The sequence below is a fragment of the Megascapheus bottae genome, chromosome 6, assembly GCF_031878675.1.
Source record: "Megascapheus bottae isolate mThoBot1 chromosome 6, mThoBot2.hap1, whole genome shotgun sequence".
NCBI classification, from domain to species: domain Eukaryota; kingdom Metazoa; phylum Chordata; class Mammalia; order Rodentia; family Geomyidae; genus Megascapheus; species Megascapheus bottae.
In genome coordinates, this window is record NC_143514.1 from 74,483,466 (window position 1) to 74,503,041 (window position 19,576).

The 19,576-nt window shown below is 55.4% G+C and overlaps 2 protein-coding genes across 4 annotated transcripts in view; one reads left to right on the top strand and one right to left on the bottom strand.

The window, feature by feature from the left end:
- The first annotated feature begins 272 nt into the window (after window positions 1-272).
- On the top strand, window positions 273-5,897 carry Mfap2 (microfibril associated protein 2). Of its 3 annotated transcripts, none has more exons than XM_090333891.1 (9): window positions 273-376; window positions 2,926-3,002; window positions 3,786-3,875; window positions 4,026-4,052; window positions 4,136-4,243; window positions 4,359-4,412; window positions 5,023-5,110; window positions 5,280-5,353; window positions 5,478-5,897. In XM_090333891.1, exons 2-9 carry the CDS (start codon window positions 2,960-2,962, stop codon window positions 5,579-5,581), a joined length of 588 nt encoding a protein of 195 aa, XP_090190017.1. In that variant the 5' UTR covers window positions 273-376; window positions 2,926-2,959; the 3' UTR covers window positions 5,582-5,897. The 3 variants fall into 3 exon arrangements, with proteins under 3 accessions (XP_090190017.1, XP_090190018.1, XP_090190019.1); XM_090333892.1 differs by having other exon boundaries at window positions 3,789-3,875; XM_090333893.1 differs by lacking the exon at window positions 4,026-4,052 and having other exon boundaries at window positions 4,157-4,243.
- A 935-nt stretch (window positions 5,898-6,832) lies between these two features.
- The window catches only part of Crocc (ciliary rootlet coiled-coil, rootletin), a 51,579-nt gene continuing 38,835 nt past the window's right edge, over window positions 6,833-19,576 (bottom strand). The window contains exons 26-37 of the mRNA XM_090335725.1: window positions 19,210-19,377; window positions 17,661-18,033; window positions 15,130-15,299; window positions 14,911-15,031; window positions 14,484-14,647; window positions 13,070-13,285; window positions 9,917-10,141; window positions 9,179-9,328; window positions 8,828-9,028; window positions 8,598-8,729; window positions 7,914-8,093; window positions 6,833-7,305 (exon numbers count right to left, since the gene is read on the bottom strand). Of these exons, the coding sequence (XP_090191851.1) occupies window positions 7,219-7,305; window positions 7,914-8,093; window positions 8,598-8,729; window positions 8,828-9,028; window positions 9,179-9,328; window positions 9,917-10,141; window positions 13,070-13,285; window positions 14,484-14,647; window positions 14,911-15,031; window positions 15,130-15,299; window positions 17,661-18,033; window positions 19,210-19,377 (2,187 nt within the window). The 3' untranslated portion in view covers window positions 6,833-7,218. The remainder of the gene's footprint in view (window positions 7,306-7,913; window positions 8,094-8,597; window positions 8,730-8,827; window positions 9,029-9,178; window positions 9,329-9,916; window positions 10,142-13,069; window positions 13,286-14,483; window positions 14,648-14,910; window positions 15,032-15,129; window positions 15,300-17,660; window positions 18,034-19,209; window positions 19,378-19,576) is intronic.

The following is a 19,576-nucleotide window of genomic DNA, read 5'->3' on the forward strand; positions in this document are numbered from 1 at the left end:
CCTTCTGAACTGAGTGGGGGGGGGGTGTGGGGACGGAGAGGGGGGGCCTGGGAGACCAGAGGAAGTGGAAACACCAGGCCCCAGATGTGCCTGGAGCCAGCCCGGGCTGCCTTTCCAGTGGAGCTGCCTTGAGTGACTCCGGGGGGGGGCTGGGGAGGACCAGTGACCCCCCTCTTGGGGTGGGGGGTGGAAACCAGGACAAGGCGGGTTGGCCAGGGCCATGCAGCTCGCGTTAGGACCCAGCGGCTCCAGACTGGAGGCGGGCGCCGGCCGTCGGGGGCCCGGAGGGGGGCTCAGCAGCGGGCTGTGGGCAGCGGGGCTCCAGGGGCGCACTCTGAGCCAGCGGCCTCTAGATCGCGGCGCAGTGGGTGGACAGGTAAGTGCAGGCCTGGTGCTCAGGGTCGCCTGCCGCACGTTGGGGGGACCCAGGGCCGGGAGTTGTGGGACACTCCGGACCCCAAGCTTGAAGGCCGCTCAGGAACAGATGCTAAGTGGCATAAGTTTAGGGTGGCTTTGGATGAGAGTGGGGAAGGGTCGGGGAGTCACAAGCAGGGGTTCGGGAGCCTCATTTTTGTCCTCCTGGAGGCTGGAATGCGGCGGGGCGGGCGTGCGGAGGGCAGCAGGGGTGGGAGCGGAGCGGAGCAGCCCAGGCAGGAGCACTGGACAAAGAGACCCCAGATGTGGGAGGCCTGGAGCCTCTAACCGCCCAGCAGCTCCTGGAGGTACAACATCGGGACCCCAGCCCAGGGTCTGGGCCAGTGTGGACGCCCCTTCTCCTACCCGCCCACTCAGGACCTCAGGGGAGGGGTGCAAGTGGGGAGGGGCTAAGGGTGGGGGTAGCCTCGGACCCCCAAAACTCAGTCTAGAAGTGCTTGAAAAAGTGGGATCCATCATTTTCCTCTTTAGGCCCACTATTACCCCTTGGTCTCCTTCCCTCTAGAAGACCCCTTCAGGGATTGTCACCCCCTCAGCCTCCTGGGGTGTCCTCACACCCCTGGACACCCCAGGATGTGAGGGGAAGACTCCTGAGAGGTGACACTCCTGTTGCCAGTCTGGAAGGTGGAATGGATGCAACCTACCATGATGAGGGAGGCCTAGGTTGTCAGATGGGCCTGTGGGGGGGAGGCATGATGCCTCCAAATCCATCCCCCCATCCATCCTACCCCACCACAGAGAGATCCTGCATGCCTGAGATGGTTGGCGGGTGTGTGTGTGTGTGTGTGTGTGTGTGTGTGTGTGAGAGAGAGAGAGAGAGAGAGAGAGAGAGAGAGAGAGAGAGAGAGGGAGAGAGAGAGAGAGAGAAGCATCTGGGAGTGGGGCCATGTCCCACTCTGCCCTTTTCCTAGACTCCTGGGGCAAAAGGGGGACAAAGGTAAAATTGGGGGCCCCAGTGGGTGGTGTGGAAGCGCTTCCCGTGCAGGGCTGGAAGGGCCCCTCTTGGAACGCTGGGCTGTGGATTTGGCCCTCATAGCCTTCTCCACAGTAGGCTGATAGGTTTTTTTTTTTTTTTTTTTGCCAGTCCTGGGCTTGAACTCAGGGCCTGAGCACTGTCCTTGGACTTTCTCAAGGCCAGAGCTCTACCACTTGAGCCACAGCACCACTTCTGGCTTTTTCTATGTATGTGGAGTGCTGAGGAATCGAACCCTGGTCTTTGTGCATGCTAGGCAAGCACTCTACCACTAGGCCAAACTCCCAGCCCCTAGGCTATAGTTTTGAGGTCATCTCCACAGAGCTGGGCGTGACAGGGGGACCTGCAGGCAGTGCCAGGCCCACTGTAGTGCCAAGACTGGAGGCTCGATGTGCCCAGGAGTGCCTGAACGCCAACGACCTGGTGAAAATGATGGACTAGTGGCCTCACCCCAAAATAACACCACACTTGTCATAGTGTCTGGGAGGTGCAGACCCCCTGGGCTGGGTGACATCATCACCCTCCATGAAAAAAGTGTGCCAAGGTCCAGAGGAGCCCTCCTCAGTCTCCTTCCTCCCTAAGTGCAGCCTGCTGGGGTCACGTGAGCCTGGGATGAAGCCCGCCAGGGCTTGGGAGGCCTGGAGCCTGGCAGGAGTCTTCTGGGGGCTGGGAGCCTGGCTGCACTGGGGGCCCCTCAGGCTGCATGCATGTGGTTTCCCGCTGAGCAACACGCTCAGGACCCAGGGGCTAATTGGGAGCAGGTGGCAGCCTGGCGAAGGCAGCGCAGGCTGAGCTGCGTGTGCAGGCTGGGGTGGTGGTTGGCCAGGGCTGGGGCCCTGGGGGACCAAGGGTTCTAAGAGTGCATGAGGCACAGCCCCCAGCTGCCAGGGCAGAGGGTAGGCATGGCTGTGGCCAAAGAGAGACCTGGAAAGGTTTCCTTGGTAAGGCAAACCGGGGCAGGGGCAGTCTGGCTATTTGTCAGGATGTCTTTTGTACTAATGTGGGGAGTTGAACTTGGCACCTTGAGCTCTCCTTTGGCTTTTTCACTCAAGGCCAGCAGTACTCTACTACTTCAGCTGTAGCTCCACTGTCTGGTTGCTAATTGGAGATGAATCTCTGGATTTGACTGCCCAGTCAGCTTCCAACCTCAGATCCTCAGATCTCAGTAGCCAGAGTGACAGTTGGGAGCCACCAGCACCTGGTCATTTCCAGTCTTTGCCTGGTTAATTAGAAAGAAGAATCTCTCAGACTTCTGCCTGGACTGACTTTGAACTGTGATCCTCAGATCACAGCCTCCTGAGTAGCCAGGATTACAGGTGTGAGCCACCAGTACCAGACTAGTCTGTTTCCCCTTGACCTGAACCCCCAAGTAGGGACTTTGAATGTCCCTCCAAGTTCCCAGCCCCCACTCCTCCAGGTGACTGGCTTCTATTCTTAGGTTGAATTTAGGGTCAGAGGTGGGCTCTGCGGTCTGGGGGTCACAGGCCTGGAATGCACCCTCCCTCCTCTTCTTCCAGCTGCCCTCTGACACCACCCCAACCTCCTTCCTCCATGACCATGGGTGCTGCTTACCTCTTCCTGCTCTTCCTGCCTGGTATGTGCGTTTGGGGCTGGGGCTGGCTCCCTGTGGGTGGGACAGAGTCGGGTTTGTCGGGGTGGGGGGGGGAGAAGCTAACAGTCCTTGCCATGACCCCACCACGAGTCTGTGGCCAGAACTGCTCCCAGCACTTAGGAAGCTGCAGGGTTTGTACTGTGACTGGCTCAGTCTGGAGCCACAGTAGAGAACTGGGAGGGGAGGTCACAGAGGCAGGGAGGCCATTAGGGGTTCTATCCTCTCACATTGTCTTGACCTTTGAGAAGGTCTTCAGTATCAGTGGGCATCACAGAGGCCCTGCCAAGTCCATCAAACATATGGATTGGTCCTACTATGTGCCAGGCACTGGGCCAAGCCCTAGAGCTACAGCAATGAAGTAGGCCAGAATGGCTCTGAGAGCCTCGAGGCAGACAAATCCCAGGCTAGGGAAGAACAAATGGCAAATACTGAATAAGTAGACATGATTCTTATCAATGGTGTTGAGTAGATGATGGAAATACACAGAGAGCTAGGGGGTGCAGGATGGCTGGTCCTCAGAGCTGAAAGGTGAGGTGAGACCTGCAGATGATGCAGGGGGAAATGGTGTGCAAAGGCCCCGTGGCATGCAGGAGCAGCCTAGGGCCTTTGGCATCTTGAGGGACTTCAGACCTCCAGTCTGCAAGTCTGGTTGTAGTGTCCTAGGCTCTTCCAATCTGTTCTTGTGACTCACTTTGCTTCCCAGAAGGACTTTGGGCTCCACTTCCCTGCAGGGAACCCACACATGCTCTTCCTCCCCCCCCCCAGTAGGCCTACTGGCTCAAGGCCAGTATGACCTGGACTCGCTTCCCCCATTCCCGGAACATGTCCAGTACACCCACTATGGCGACCAGATCGGTGAGGGGGACCCCGACCTTGTCATGCCAAGCCTGGCTCCGGGGAGGGGGGGGAGTCCTGGGGGTGGTCCCTGCCTCACACTTGACCTCACTCGGGGGGAGGGGACCCAAGGCAACCTGACTCACCAGCTCCCCAACTCTTCATTTGCAGAAGGCCCAGACTACTATGAGTACCAAGGTAAGGGTCAAACTGGGACAGGAAGGGAGTGGGAAGCAGGGGTGGGGAGCCTGAAAGGACTCTGCAGGTTAATTAGGGAGCAGACTCCCTGTCCCCCAATGTAGAAATGAGTTCCCGGCCCCCAGAGGAGCAGTTCCAGTTCCAGTCCCAGCAGCAGGTGCAACAGGAAGTCATCCCAGCCCCTACCCCAGGTAGGCCAGGGCTGTGTTCCTCAGCTCCTGGGGGCATCTGGGCCAGGACTGAAGTGACCTCTGCCCTCTCTAGACTCCCTGCCAGGGGCTCCCCATCTTCTCTTCTCTACCTCAGAGCCACCAGAGCCTGGAAACGCAGAGACGGAACCCACGGAGCCTGGGCCTCTTGGTAAGAGCCTCCTGACAGCTGGGGAAACAGAGGCATGGCTCCAGAAGTTGGGCTGGAGTTGGGAACACTGTGGGTAAACCTGCATGAATAGGCGTGGAGACTGGGAGATGTAACCTTTCTTTTGGATAGCAGCTCAGAGACCCCATCGTGTCTTGGCTGGCCTGGCTGGAGGCCTGGGTCATGTCTCAAGGACAGAGGGCAGGGCTTATGCCAGGGGCTTCCTGCTGGCTGGAGTTAGAGCGGTGCCCGTGTTAAGGCAAGAAAAAGTCAGGGACCAGGGAGGCCAGGCCAGCTGAGCCAAGCCCGAGAAGGGGCTGGGAGAGCAAGCATCACCCACGGAGGCAGATGAGGCGTGGAGTCCAAGGTCTGCAAATCTGCTACTGGACTTGTGACCTCCTGAGGTGGCTGTGGGTTTGTGCTGAATCTCAGATGTTTAACAGGCTGCCGAGCATGACTCTGTGTGTGTGTGTGTGTGTGTGTGTGTAACTGCACGAGGTCCATCCGTGTGTGTCAGGCATCTGTGTGGGGTCCAGGCCCCAGTCCCTGTGGGTTAGCTTGGGGGCATTCCCTCCTGTTCTGAGCCCCATGCCTGACCCCACCTGTCCCCTAGACTGCCGGGAGGAACAGTACCCATGCACCCGCCTCTACTCCATCCACAAGCCGTGCAAACAGTGCCTTAACGAGGTCTGCTTCTACAGGTGAGCGGGCACAGGGGTATTGCCAGAGCCCTGGGCAGGGGAGGGGCAGGACTGGTCCAGCCGCCAAGGTCAGAGCTTGGGGTGTTGAGTGCTGCAAAGCTTGGCTCTGGGGGTGGGCCTGGGCTGTCTCACTGGGTATGGGTGGGGCTGAGCCTCCCCTCCCCGCCAGCCTCCGTCGTGTATACGTGGTCAATAAGGAGATCTGCGTCCGCACGGTGTGCGCCCACGAGGAGCTCCTCCGAGGTACGACTCCCCACTTCTTTCCACTGCCCACGCCACCCGGTCCCTCCTGCCCAGTCCCCGGACTCCCCACCCTCCACAGCCCCTCACACCCATGCCCTCACCCTTCCTCCTCCTTGCCCTCCAGCTGACCTGTGCCGGGACAGGTTCTCCAAGTGCGGTGTGATGGCCGTCAGCGGCCTGTGCCAGTCGGTGGCGGCCTCCTGCGCCAGGAGCTGTGGGGGCTGCTAGGGGGCTGGTGTTGGCATTGGGAGCCTCGGGGCCCTGCCTCGGGCCCTGCCTGACTTGGTGCTTTCCCCCCACCCCGACTCCTTCCTTGCAGTGGCTCAGGTGGGGGGCGGGGCCCTGCCCATGGTGCTCCAGCCCCCCCACCCAGGGCCACCCCGAACACAGTGTGAGGCCTGGGCTCCTATGTGCCTTCTCAGCCCCACCAAGGGCAGTCACCCCTTTACAGCCCCACCCCCCTGTAGTGACACCCCTCACCCCGGCTGGTCTGCTTGGATTTGCTGCAGCCCCCAGGCACGGACTACCTTTGTTTTATACAAAATTAAACATTTTTACAAAAGATCCAGAGTCACTTTTCTATACAGGGCACACGGAAGTGCTCATGGAGAAGAGGGGGTATTTGGGTAATGGTGCCCTGCACCCCAGTCCTGCCTCCGCCCCCACTGGCTTCAGCTGTGGCTTGCCATCACGAATGTGCATGTGCATGCGTGGGGGGGAGGCAGGAAGAGCGCAAGGCCTTGCGTACAATGCTTTCATGGTCAGGGCTGCCTGGCCTGTGTGGACGAGCCACCAGAAGGTACAACCGCGCTGTGTGCCACCAGGTGAATGGCAGTGGAGGGGGTAAGGCAGTGGTTGTTTTTTTTTGTAGCTGGGGAAGACAGAGATGGGGTGCACCACTGCAGCCCCTCTCCCAGCTGCCCCTGCACACTGAGACCCCCCTCACTGCCATAGGGCAGGCCCACTCCAGAAATACCAGTGCAGCCACACAGCGGTGGGACTCGGCACCTCTCGATGGAGCCAGAGTGAGGTCCAGGCTTACTGCCGGCCTGCCCTTGTCTACCTCACTACCATGAGTCCTTCTGTGGCCAGGGTGGCCCTGTCCTGAGAGGCCAGAAAAAAGCAGCAAAGGTCTGCTTGGGCAGAACCATGGTGCCAAGCCAGGTCCCAGCCCCAAACCTTGACACCCCATCTGTAAATGAGGGGCCCAGGACACCCTGTGAGGTTGGCAAGTCCCAACTGGACACAGGACTATACCTTGGGGTTCCCTGGCACCAGGTCCCAGCCCCCCCCCCTTTTTTTTTTGCACCAGTCCTAGAGCTTGAACCCAGGGCCTGAGCACTGTCTTTGGGCTTTTCCTCTGTCCTACCTCCCCTCTCCCTCCCCCACAGGGTGAGCCTTGTGACAGAGGAGCAAAGAATCTGTGACAAACAGATTTTAGAAAACAGGTCTTGTGACAAAAAAACACAAGTTCTCAACAGTTAACATTAAAAATGGGTACAAAAATACATTCTAAGCTCACTAAGGAGCTCCCTAACCAAGTCTTAACTATGGTGGAGGGTATCTGGAAGCCAGTCAGGGCCCGGGCGCTGCCCTGTCCTGCACTGGGCATCCCTTTCCCGTAAGTCCTCGTCCAGGGCTGGCTGGAGACGAGGGCTCTCCCTGAGCAGACTCTGGCTCAGTGCTTTCCAGAGGACCATGGAAAATCTAGAGTGGCTTTTCCCAGGGGAGGAGTGCATGCATAGCCTGACAATACCATGAAGCTATTGTGGGGTGACCTGGAGGGGGCACTGCCCCCAACCCCAGCAGTCCCCCTCTCCACAGGCCCCTCTTCTGCTCATGCAGGGTATTTTCTGGGAAGAAACTCATTTCTCGGGGGAGGCAGAGGGCAGTGGGCAGGATGATGAGCTCCCTCGGAGCTCCTGCTGCAGCCGCCCCTTCAGGGTGGATACCTGGAAAAGAGAGGAAGCAGGGAAGTCTAGGTCCCAGTGTGATTAGGGAAGAGGAAGGAGCCGAGGGAAGGCTCCTCAGTCATAGCTTTGAGGACAGAGACTTCCCTCCTCTTTGCCCCTTGTAGCAGTAGGTGTCTAACTGTTGAGTGTCCTCAGGGCTACCAGCCCATGCTCCAAGGCTGGACACATGACCCTGGTGGCTGGGCCACACAGACACAACTTCATCAGGGACAATGATCTTGCTAGCCAGTGAGGGCAGCCTGGGGTTCAGGCTGGTACACCCAGGAAGACAAGGCTCTCCTTATCTTCCAGAGCAGGGGAGAGCCCTCTTTGTCTCCTAGGCTCCCAGGTGGAGAGAACAGGTTAGAGCTGCTGAGACCACCTGTGCCACCCAGGGAGAGGGCCTCCCCGGGCATGGAGCCAGAGTGTGCAGGGAGCCGCATGGAGGGGCTGAGCCCTAGTAGCGCCACTCAGACTCCTTGTGCAGCTGTGGCTGGCACCAACACTGATCCACCCGGCCCTCTGTAAGTTCCAGGAACCATCAGCTGTGTACACAACAGGCCCCAGGCCCAGCATGCACTCCCTCCCTCCCCACCGAAGGGCTGTACCTGCTCCTCCAGCCCGCGTACCCGCTGGTGGTGAACCTGCTCCCGTGCCTCTGGAGTGGGCTCCGTCTGCTCCTGGGCACTGCGCAGGCGCGCCACCTCCTGCTGCAGCTCCAGCCCTTGTTGCTCTTCCACTTCTAATGGCCCTGGGCCATGGTTCTGCTCCAAAGCCTCCACCTGGGCCTGTGGGAGAAGCCACACTTAGGGTTCTGGCCCAGTGTGCACTGAGCACAGCTTCCCTGAAGCATGGCCAGGTAGGGTGAGGAGATCCTTGCTTGTCCCCCACATCACTGGCTGACAGCCCACAATTCCTGGGATAGGGTACACACACACACACACACACACCAATGACTGGCTCATGTGCACACAGGAACAAAAACAAAGCCCATACATTTCCTTGATGCAAGCATGCAGTCTCACTATTCTCAGATCTGCATATATGAAAACACCTGGACACACACATGTGCTACGGCCACAGGAGATGGTTCCACACACGGGCAAACCCTATGCACACTCCCCCCTCTTTATGCCCATTCTGGGAAGGCACAGCTCCCTATAGACAGACAGCAGCCCTCTCTCCACTGTGAGACCCCCTGGCCCTAGACACTGCTCATACTTGACTTAGGGTGGTTGGAGTTGGGGACCAGGGTGAGGGAGAGGGTGAGGTGCTGGTGGCAGGGGCCAAACCTCCAGCTGCTGGATTTGCCTCTGGGCCTCAGCCAGCTCCAGCTCTGCCCCAGTGAGGGTACGGCCCAGGCGGCCCTTCTCAGCACTCAGCCGCACAGTGTCCTCATGGCTGCGGAGCTTTTCACGTTCCACCTAGCAGGGAGGATAAAAACAGAGGCAGACACCATGGCTGAGACCCACTCAAGCCAGGCTCCAAAGGAAGCAAGGGTGTCCCCTGGTGAGCAGTCTACCTTGTCCAGTGTCCTCCTGAGGGCCACGCGGTCCTTGTCCAGCCGCTGGGCGGAGCGTTCCACTCCACGCTTCTCTGCTTCCAGCTGTGCCAGGGCGCGCTGCAGGCTGCTCAGGCGTTCTTGCAGCCGCTGCCGTTCATCCTGCAGCTTCTGCACAGTGCGCAAGGCTGCAGCCTCGGCCTCCTGCCGCTGCTCCAGCACCTGTAGCAGAGGCCAGGCAGGTCTCTTTGCCTCTATTTGCACCTCTGTATAATGGAGGTGTGGCCCAGCCAGCCATGCTCTCTCTCAGGGGATTAGGCCAAGGTGTGGATACCCTCACAATGGGTAGAAGGCATCCAGCCCGGCCCTCACCTCTCGCAGCTGCTGCAGCTGCCCTTCAGACTCTGTCCGCTGCAACTCCAGCTCTGCCAGCTCTCCCCGCATTGTGTGTACCTGCTCACCCAGAGAGCTGCTCTGCTTCCGAGCTTCAGACAGTGCCTGCCGGGCAGCGTCTAGCCGTTCCTAGAGAACAGAGGTTGATGGTGCCAGGCCTGAGAGCCCATTGGCAAAAGATTCGCTTGCCCTCTATTTCTGGGCAGGTTCACAGTCCACGAAACAGGTGTGCACACTGTGGGAGCCACTCCCCACTCTGCACCCGAGCGTCTACGAGTTGGTTCCTTCTCTCACTGCATCCCCTAATCATGCCAAACACTTCTGATTGGCTCATGCTCCCCACGCCCCAATCCTCCCTCAAACATGTTCTCTGACTGGTTAATTTTTTTTTCTTTCTTTTTGCCACTCCTGGGCCTTGAACTCAGGGCCTGACCATTGTCCTTGGGCTTTTTCAAGACTAGAGCTCTACCACTTGAGCCACAGCACCACCTTCAGCTTTTTTTTTTTCTATGTATATGGTACTGAGGAACCAAACCCAGGTCTTCATGCATGCTAGGCAAGCACTCTACCACTAGGCCAAACTCCTGGCCCTGGTTGGTTCTTTAAAACTCCCTGCCAACAGCTCACTGGCTGGCTTGCCACTAGCCCCCATCCCCTCCTCAGTCTTTTACTGGCTGGCTTTCTTCCCCAGCTAGAACCTGTGACCACCCAGCCTACCTGGAGCACTTGGCGGTCATGTTCGCAGGCAGTTAGGGCCTTCTGTAGGTGCAGGTTCTTGTCTTGGGTACTGGTGAGGCTGGCACTGCTCTGGGCCAGAGCCTCAGTCAAGCTCTGGACTTTGCCCCGTAGAAGCCCCTCGCTCTCCTCCACCTTGGCCAGAGCTGCATTCAGCCGCTCCACCGTCAGCTGCAAGCTTCCTGCCTTCATCTCACTGTCTGCTACCTGGCAGGACAGATAGAATGGCAAAGGCTCCACTCCCACTGTAGCTCCAACAGGTGTGCCCAACTCAAGTTCTCCATGGACCCTCACGGTTCCCATGTGTTCCCCGAGTGCCTGCTGCAGTTAACTACCCATGTCCAGAGCCCTGAAAGCCTGTTGTCCCACACCCCATGGTCTCCACTCAGTCCCACTCACTTCTCCTCCCTGCTGTAGAACACACAAGAGTCTACCACGATCCTACAATGTTCTGTTCTGTACTTTGGCGTGTATGCATGTAAGACTAGAATGTTATTGAACATTCTAGTTATGAGCGTCTTAGCAGCCAAGGCACAAAGAGAAAAGTGCAACCCACATGTCTAAGTTGTCTGTGTATCATCACACAGTCCTCAACTCTTATTTATGGCAGCTCTGGTCTGGGGGTTTTATTAGGAACTTGCACTGGCTAGGCAAGAGCTCTACCACATTTCCAACTCTTGGGGGGGGGGGGCGTCCTGGGGTTTGAACTAGGGCCTGGGAACTACCACTGAGTTTTTTGTTTTGTTTTGTCTTGTTTTGCTCAAGGCTAGTGCCCTACCACGTGAGTCACAGCTCAATCTCCAGATTTTGGTGGTAAATTGGAGATAAAAGCCTCACGGACTTTCCTGCCCAGGCTACCTTGGAAATGTGATTCTTCAGATCTCAACCTCCTGAGCAGCTAGAATTACAGATGTGAGCCACTGCAGTCAGCTTTCTCTTTTCACTGTACTTATTTTTGGAATAGAATCTCAGGCTTTTTGCGTAGGTCAGCCTCAGACCACTCACATTTCTCACACAGCTGGTATTATAAGTACAAAGTACAAGCACTTAGTCTTTGAGACACAGTCCAACTTTTCTTTTTTCTTTTTGTGGATCATGGGGCTTGAACTAGGCCTGGGTGCTGTCCCTGAGCTTTTCAGCTCAAGGCTACCACCCTACCCTTGAGCCAAGCCTCACTTCCTGTTTTCTAGTGGTTAATTGGAGATAAGGTCTCAGGTCTTTTTGTACCTAGGCTGGCTTTGAACCTTGATTCTCAGATCATAGCCTCCTGAGTAGCTAGGATTACAGGTGTGAGCCACCATGCCTGACAGAGTCAGGCTTGAGCCAATTTCAAGAGGCAATCCTCAGGCTGGGAAGGTGGCTTAGTGGTAGAGTGCTTGCCTAGCATGCATGAAGCCCTGGGTTCATTCCTCAGTACCACATACACAGAAAAAAGTGGATGTGCCACTGTGGCTTAAGTCATAGAATACTGACCTTGAGCCAAAGATGCTCAGGGACAGTGCCCAGGCCCCGAGTTCAAGCCCCAGGACTGTCAAAAACAAAACAAAAAGGCAATCCTCTCAATCTCTACCTCCCAAGCAGCTGAAATCACAGGCAGGAGCCACCATGGCTAGCCTGACTTCTAAACCAGATCTACCGTGTACTAGCTGTGTGATTACCAAGAACGTCACCCTTTATAAAACAGGCAGGAAGCATGTGCTAATGGATCCTGCTGAGATCAGGAGGGCCACAGGACCCCTTTCCAACCAATAGCTGGGTGCAATGCTGCATGCTCGTAATTTAGCTCAGTCTCAAGGGTTGAGACTGAGAGGATCATGGTTCCAGGAAAGCACAAACATGCAAGACCATCTCAACAGAAGAAGCTGGGTATGATGGTGCCCAGCTGTCATCTCAGCTGGTAACAGCAGACTTACACAGGCGGATCATGGTCTAGAGGCATATTCACACAAAGAGCGGCATCTCAAAAACAACAGTCAAAGTTGGGCACCAGTAGCTCATGCCTTCAATCCTAGCTACTCAGTAGACTAAGACTTGAGGATCTTGGTTCAATGCCAGCTCAGGAAGACAAATATAAGACTTTTACCTCCAATCAATCAGCAAAGAGCAGAAAGTGGAGGTGTGGCTCAAGTGGTAGTGTGTCAGCCTTGAGCAAAAAAAAGCCAAGCAAGAATGTAAGGCCCTGAATTGAACACCAATACTGGCATTTAAAAGAAAAAGAAAAAGCTGGGTACAGTGGCTCACACATGTAATCCTAGCTATTCAGGAGGCTGAGATCTGAGGATCACAGTTCAAAGGCAGCTCGGGCACTAAAGACGGAGAGACTCTTATCACTATTAATCACCAGAAAACCAGAAGTAGAGCTGTAGCTCAAGAGGTAGGGCGGGCCCAGAGTCCAAGCCCCACTACTGACCAAAAAAAAAAAAAAAAGGATAGTGCTCAAGCCTGGCAAGAAATAAATAATAAATAAATTTAAAAATTAAGAAAAAAAAGCTGGGCGTGGTGACTCACCCCTATAATCCTAGCCACTCAGGAGGCTGAGATTTGAGGATCAAGGTTTAAAACCAGCCCAGGCACAAAAGGACCTGAGACTCTTATCTCCAATTATTCTCTAGAAAATGGGGAAGCAGGGCTTGGCTCAAAGGTAGTGTGGTAGCCTTGAGCTGAAGAGCTCAGGGACAGTGCTTAGGCCGAGTTCAAGCCCCACCAAAAAAAAAAAAGGTTGGAGATGGGGCTCCTCAGAGGAGGCAGTGCTCCTGCCTAGCAAGCACAAGGCCCTAGGTTCAAACCCCAGTGTGTAGCACCACCACCACCAGCAGCAGCAACAATGACCATATAATTCTGGCCTCGGGCCTATGGGATCATGTGGTCCCTCTAAGGTGCTAGGAACAGGGCTGGGAGTTTGGCCTAGTGGTAGAGTGCTTGACGAGCATGCACGAAGACCCGGGTTCATTCCTCAGTACCACATACATAGGAAGGCTGGAAGTGGTGCTGTGGCTCAAGTAGAAGAGCTCTAGCCTTGAGAAAACTCAAGGACAGTGTTCATGCCCTGAGTTCAAGTCCCAGGACTGGCAAAAAAAAAAAAAATGTGCTGGGTATAGGATATGCAGATGGAGGAGCTGTGTACAGGGGACCCACTTGTCTCTGCAGGAAGTCCACCCGGTCCTGGAGGGCCTGGGCCTGGGTCTCACGGTCACTGAGGCCCAGGCGACTGCGCTGCAGCTCCCCCTCGAGTGCACGCCGCTGCAGCTCCAGCTTGATGGTGCGGCTTTCGCAGGCATCCAGCACATCCTTCAGGCGCCGCTTGTCGCTCTCCAGCTTCGCCTCAGTGTCCTTCATCTTGCTCATCTTCTCCTGCAGGTGGAAGAGGCTCAAGCCCAAGATGCCCCATCCAGCTGCAGTCCCTCCCACACCACAGTGACCCTAGGACAAGGCAGCCTTGAAGATGGTGTAACTCCCGGGGGACTCAGTTTCCCATACTGTTCCTAGGGTAAGAGATATAAGGATCTTGGTGCACTGTCAAGTTCTGGTTAACAGGTCATGTGACCCAGGACCACTCTCCTGCCCTCTGACCCTGGGTCACATCTGTCCAGTGGAAGACTAGATGGGACACTCACAAAACACCAGGGAGGGGACTGAAAATGCAGACTCCAAGGCCCTCCCCTACTCCATGGAATTGCTTTCCAGAGTGGCAGGAAGTTGCATGTGTAACTTGAACTGAACCAGGCAGCACTGCAGGCCCCACTGCTCTATAGCTTTAGGGGCGTCTCTGTCCCCAGTCGGTGGCAAGGCAGTGAAGGGAGTATGGAGAGTGGGGACAGAGATGCCCCTAAAGCCACTCACTTCCCCTGCAGACATGGTAAGTAAAGACGTCACTGTAGCTCCCCAATCCCACCCAGCCTGGCCCCCATTTGGGACCCCACCCTGCCCTGTCTAGCCTAGGAGCCCCCATTCTGGCTCCTACCCAGCTTTGTTCCTGGCCTCCTCCCGGGCCCCTGTGGCTGGGCCCAAGGCCAGAGCTGAAGCCGCAGACATAACAATTCAGTTCCAGCCTGGCCCTCAGCCAGAGGCAGGGGGTGGGCTGCAGGGAAGGCCTAGAAGGCCAGGAAAGGGAAAGGAAGGGGCTTTAGTTTCCAGAGACAGGGCTGTCTTCACCAAGGCCTGTGCCTTCCTACTTCAGACAGACAGACAGACAGACAGAGCCATGTCAAACCCCAGAACACCATTCACTTCGCTATCCAGAGACCCAGACACCACAGGAGACTATTCCAGGTACCCCTCATGTAGAAGCCATGGATAAGAAGCAGACAGCAGATTGGATAGAGGCTAGACTAGAGTCTATAGAGGCCGGATTATAGTCTATGGCTGTCAGACTCAAGCCCAAACCTTTTCCCTACAGCCAAAGTGGAAATGAGACCCCAAATCAAGTGTGTTCTTTCGGAAAGAGGCACAGGCTGTTGTGGGGAACTGCAGAGAACCAGGTAGGGTTTCCACATCCACTCAGGCACACAGGTTCCCCATCTGCCCCCACTGGCCCTCAGCCCCTGCTCACCTGGCTGGCCCGGAGTTTGCTCTCTGTGGCCTGTAAGCTCCTCTCCAGTGCAGCCACCTGGTCCAGAGTGGCCCTGCGCTCCCGCTCGCTGCGCCGCACGCTCTCCTCCTGTAGTGCCAGCTCCGCCTGGGCCCCGCTCAGCCGCCCATCCACACTGCGCCGGGCTGCAGCCACCACCAGGTCCCATCAGGCCTGATAGCCCTGAGACCTGAGCAGGGCCTCAGAAGCCCAGCCTGCACCCCACAGACTATTCATAGCCCCCCGTGCTCGTCTGTACCCAAGAACTGCAGGCCTGGACAGAGGGTGAGGCTGACTAGAAAGGACCCCTGCTGGAGAGAGCCTCGAACCAGGTCATGAAATAGGGCAGGGCCAATCCCTAGCCTCCCACCTTAGCAGCCAGAAGCAGGGGTCCTGGAGTCAGCCTCACCTTCCTCGCTCTCAGACACGGCTTTCTGTAGATGCCTGACCCGTGCCACTGCGCTGTCCTTCTCAGCCTCCATCTCAGTCAGCTGACCACTCAGGGCCCTGTTCTGGGCCTGGAGTTCATCCTAGAGCCCCAATGCAAAAAGAGACAGCCCGTCTATGACAACCCGCAGCCCCTCCAGAACCCCAGCTCCCAGCCCAGCTCTCCAACACTTAGCCTCACCCGCTCTCGCTGGGTGCTATGCAGCTCCTGCAGGAAGTCCCGGAGGGCTCCCCGCACTGCCTCTGGGTCCAGGTCTGGAGACACTGGGGAGGTGGCAGGACCTGGGGATGGTGGCTGGGACCCAGGGCTGCATTCCACAGGGTTGGGGCTGCTCAGTCCGTCCCTGCTTCCTGGAAGAGAACACTCAGGGATGAAGGAGCCCTAGGTGTCCCACATATCCTGTCTCTACTATGTTCAGCACAAACCAGGCCACTGTACCTTCTTGCTTAACAGCCTTTGCCAGCCCTCACAGTCTTCACACAAGCTCAGCTTATTTGCTATAGTTTAGAAGCTTTGTTGCCTCCTCCAGCGTCATCCTCCCATCCTATATAAGCTGGCCACTCTGTAATGGTCACTTGTAGGTCCCATGTTCTAGATCATTCCAGAACATAACCTGTTCCAGCCCTGGGGCCTTCATGCATGCTAACCATTCTTCTGTTAGGCTACTTCTCAGAAGCCTCCTTGACCTTCAGGGGCTCTAGCGGTCTAAGGTCTTCTCCCTATCTATTAGGAGGAGGGCTATCAGGAGTGCTTAAGATCATACCATTCCTCTCTACCAGTGTTCCCAGGACCCAGGCCCTAGTGGGCATTTCCAACTCTTTTCTATTTATTTTTTTGTCAGTCCTTGGGCTTGAACTCAGGGCAATGTTCCTGAGCTTTTATGTTCAAGGACAGCACTCTACCACTTAAGCCACAGCTCTACTTTTGGCCTTCTGGATGCTCAACTGTAGGAAAGTGTCCATGGACTATCTTACCTATGCTAGCTTTAAACCACAATCCTCAGATCTCAACCTACTAAGCAGAAGAATTATAGGCATGAGCCACGGGTACCTGGCCCCTTTTGAAATAGGATCTTGCTATGTAGCTCAAACTGGCCTAAAACTCTCTATTCAGTGCTCCTGCTCAGATCCCACTGCCAATCAAAACACTGGGCCTTGTGGCAGCCTGGGCAATCTGTAATGTTGACTGCTGTCTCCTACAGACACATCTTGTCCACAGTACCTAGGTTCTAAGAGGGACTAACTGTGCACTGTGATCCTCCAGATCTCAGGCTCCTGAGTGGCAAAAATTACATGAGGGACCAATGCCCAGCTCTAATCTGCTTTCCATTTTTATGGAGTTGTCAATTCCAGATGGTATATAAGTAGATTCATAACCATTTATGACTTACTCATAATGCTGTCAAGGTTTACCTATGCTGTAACATTTAACAAATATTATACCTCTTAAAGGCTGAATTATATCCCATTGGATATAATCTTTTATTTAAGATTCCTTTTTTTCTCTTTTTTGCCAGTCCTAGAGCTTTAACTTAGGGCACGGGACACTGTTCTTGGGCTTTCTCAAGGCTAGCACTCTAGCACTTGAGCCACAGTGCCACTTCCAGCTTTTTCTGTGTATTTGATATCAAGGAATTGAACCCAGGGCTTCTTGCATGCTAGGCAAGCATTCTACCACTAAGCCACGTACCCAGCCCTTAAGATTCTTTTGACATTTGAGGATGTCACCACATATTGGCTATTGTGAGTAATGTTTCAATGAACTTTGATATACAGATAATCTATTGAATGAAGTCTTTGTTTTGGTTAAGAGTAGATATGCAGGGTCTTTTTTTTTTTTTTTTTTTTTTTTTGCCAGTCATGGGCTTGAGCTCAGGGCCTAAGCACTGTCCTTGGGCTTTCTCAAGGTTAGAGCTCTATCACTTGAGCCTCAGCACCATTTCTGGCTTTTTTCTATGTATGTGGTACTGAGGAATTGAACCCGAGTCTTTGTGCATGCTAGGCAAGCACTCTACCACTAGGCCAAACTCCCGGCCCTTTTTTTTTTGCCTGGCTTTTTCAGGCCTGGCTTCAACTCAGGGCCTGAGCACTGTCCTTGGGTTTTCTCAAGGCTAGAGCTCTACCACTTGAGCCATAGCACCACTTCTGGCTTTTTTCTGTGTATGTGGTACCAAGGAATCAAACCTGGGTCTTTGTGCATGCTTGGCAAGCACTCTACCACTAGGCCAAACTCCCAACCCCCGATATGCTGGCTAATTTTATTTTACACTTTTTGAGGAAATGCCAAGCTATTTTCCAGAGGTTACACAGATCAGCCTTTCTCCCTGACAGGTTCCATATCAATCACATTTCTCACTGCTAGTCATACATCTAGACTACCAGCTCTTAGAGCAGACATGCCCACTGTTTAAGAGAACTTGGCCCACACTAGGCACTTGAGAGATACTGAGAAAGAAGGAATGTGATCCTGAACAGCGATCAGGCTGGCTGTGCCTGTCTGGAAGAGGTTTCACCATTCTAGGCCTGCTCTTGCTTCCCTGAGCTCAGATAGGAGGCTGAGGAAGACAAAAGAAGGCGGAGTTCAAAGACTTGGAAGAGAAGTTGGAGCATTAAGAATCTTCAGTGAAGCCAGAGCTTGGCCTGAGAGTCAGCCTTAGGAAGGCAAATGAAATGGGCGTGGCCTCCCTCCCACTGCTTTTCCCCTGGGCTCACCTCCTGCTGGCGAATCCCGGGCTGGGGAGCCTAGCACAAGCCGAGGAGCAGGGCTGGGCGCTCTGCCCAGACCCAGGCCGCGGCGCAGGGCGGAACGGAGTCCGCCTAGCTGGGTCTCTGCTGTGCGCCTCTGTGCCTCCACTCTGGCCAGCTCGGCCTCCAGCCCCTGTGCCCGGCCCTCAGCCGCGCTGAGGCGCAGCGCCAGCTCCGTGGCCTCAGCCCTGGCTGCCTCCAGCCTCAGCTCCAGGCCACGGGTGATGTCCAACTGCTTCTTCTCAGCACCGCGCGCTTCCTCCAGAGAGCTCTGCAGACCTCGCTCTCGGGCTCGGAACTCGCCCTCCTGCTCCTGCAGCTTCCGCTGGGATCCCTGGAGCTAGGACAGAGTGAAGCTAGGAGGTGGGGGTCACAAGGCCATCCCCACCCAATGGCCCACGTACCTGGCCCAGCCTGGTGCCCACCACCCCCAAGTGACCACACCTGTTCTGTTTTTGGTTTTGGTTGGTTGTGGGACTTGAACTCTGTGCCTGAGCGCTGTCCTGAGCTTCTCAGCTCAAGGCTACTACCCTACTTGTGCCACAGCTAACTACAATTCTCAGATCTCAGACTTCTGAGTAACCAGGATTACAGGCCTGAGCCATCGAGTCTGGCCACACCTGTTCTTTAGTGATCTCCACCCAAGTTGGTGGGAACAAGACCATCCGTGGAGTGTGGGATTCATTTTTTTTTTTTACCTTTTCCTGAGTATGCACTGAGATATCAGTAATAGCAGTTAATATTTAATAGACGGGACTTGCCAGTACCAGGAGATACTTCACTTTCCCTCCCAAATGAAAACTATGAGTCATCCTAACTTTACACTGATTACAGTGAGACCCAGGGAGGGTAACTAGTCTGAGGCCACACAGCTTTCATGCTGTAGAGTGAAGAATCAGAGCCTGGTACTCTAGTTCCGAAGGTTGCTCTTGGCCTTTGGGCACACATAACTTAATAATTATCTTCACACCATTGGGGAATTACAGGCAGTGTGTGGCTACCCAACCACCTGGAGCCAGGCGTTGGGCCAGTGCACTTCCTTCAGCCTTCCCTGCTGCACTGGCTCCTCTCCCATGAACAATCTGAAGCACTTGACACTCGGTGACCAGATCACATAGCAAAGCCACAGCAGTGAAACAGCCCAAAAGGCAGAATGGAGAAAGTGCTGGCTTAAGGGTCAGACAGATCTGGGCTGCTGTGTGATGTTGGGTAGATGCCTTGCTTGACTTCTCTGAGCTGCAGTGTCTGGTTCTCCTAGTGAATGTGGCTCACAGGACCTGCTGCGTGGGGCTGCTGGGAGAATCCAACAAGGTTGTCTTTGTGCCCATGTACATGAGGTCTACAGTTCTTATTCTAAGTGGGGAACCTCTTTAGGGGTGGAGGACAATTACAAGCGCTACGGAGGGCATTCTTAAAGGACTCCAGAACTGGAGGGCCCACATGCTTCCTGCTAGAGGGAGGACAAAGGTAGAGAGCTCCCCCCACCTCTAGGCAGTCTGCCCCTCTGTCCAGTTACCTCCTGCCGCAAGGCCTCTAGGCTGGCCTCGCCCTTCATTATCCTCTGCTTGAGGCTTAGGGCCTCCCGCCTGCTCTCCTTCTCAGCCCGCTCACCCAGGACCAGGCGGCCCTGCAGTTCTGCCAGCTCCCGGCCCAGCCTGGTATTGTCTGTGTCCAGCATCTTCATCTATGAAAGAGACAGCGCAGCAAATGGTAAAACTATGTCAGCCTTGGGCAACCTCAACAATGGCTCTGTAGTTATTGGGCTTCAAATAGCCCTCTGTGGAATGGTGAAGGAGCTGAGCCCCAATCAAATCTGGAGTTCCACAGGGCAGGAGCCCCAGCCCAGGTACCACCTTTTACCTCTGCAAGTACAGTTCAGTTGT

Bases quoted from the DNA above. Each gene is read 5' to 3' on its own strand.
- Mfap2 (XM_090333891.1), top strand. From the start codon at position 2,960: ATGACCATGGGTGCTGCTTACCTCTTCCTGCTCTTCCTGCCTG. The intron at 4,053-4,135 runs GTAAGGGTCAAA...ATTAGGGAGCAG, and splicing joins AGACTACTATGAGTACCAAG to ACTCCCTGTCCCCCAATGTA. The intron at 5,354-5,477 runs GTACGACTCCCC...CTTGCCCTCCAG, and splicing joins CCACGAGGAGCTCCTCCGAG to CTGACCTGTGCCGGGACAGG.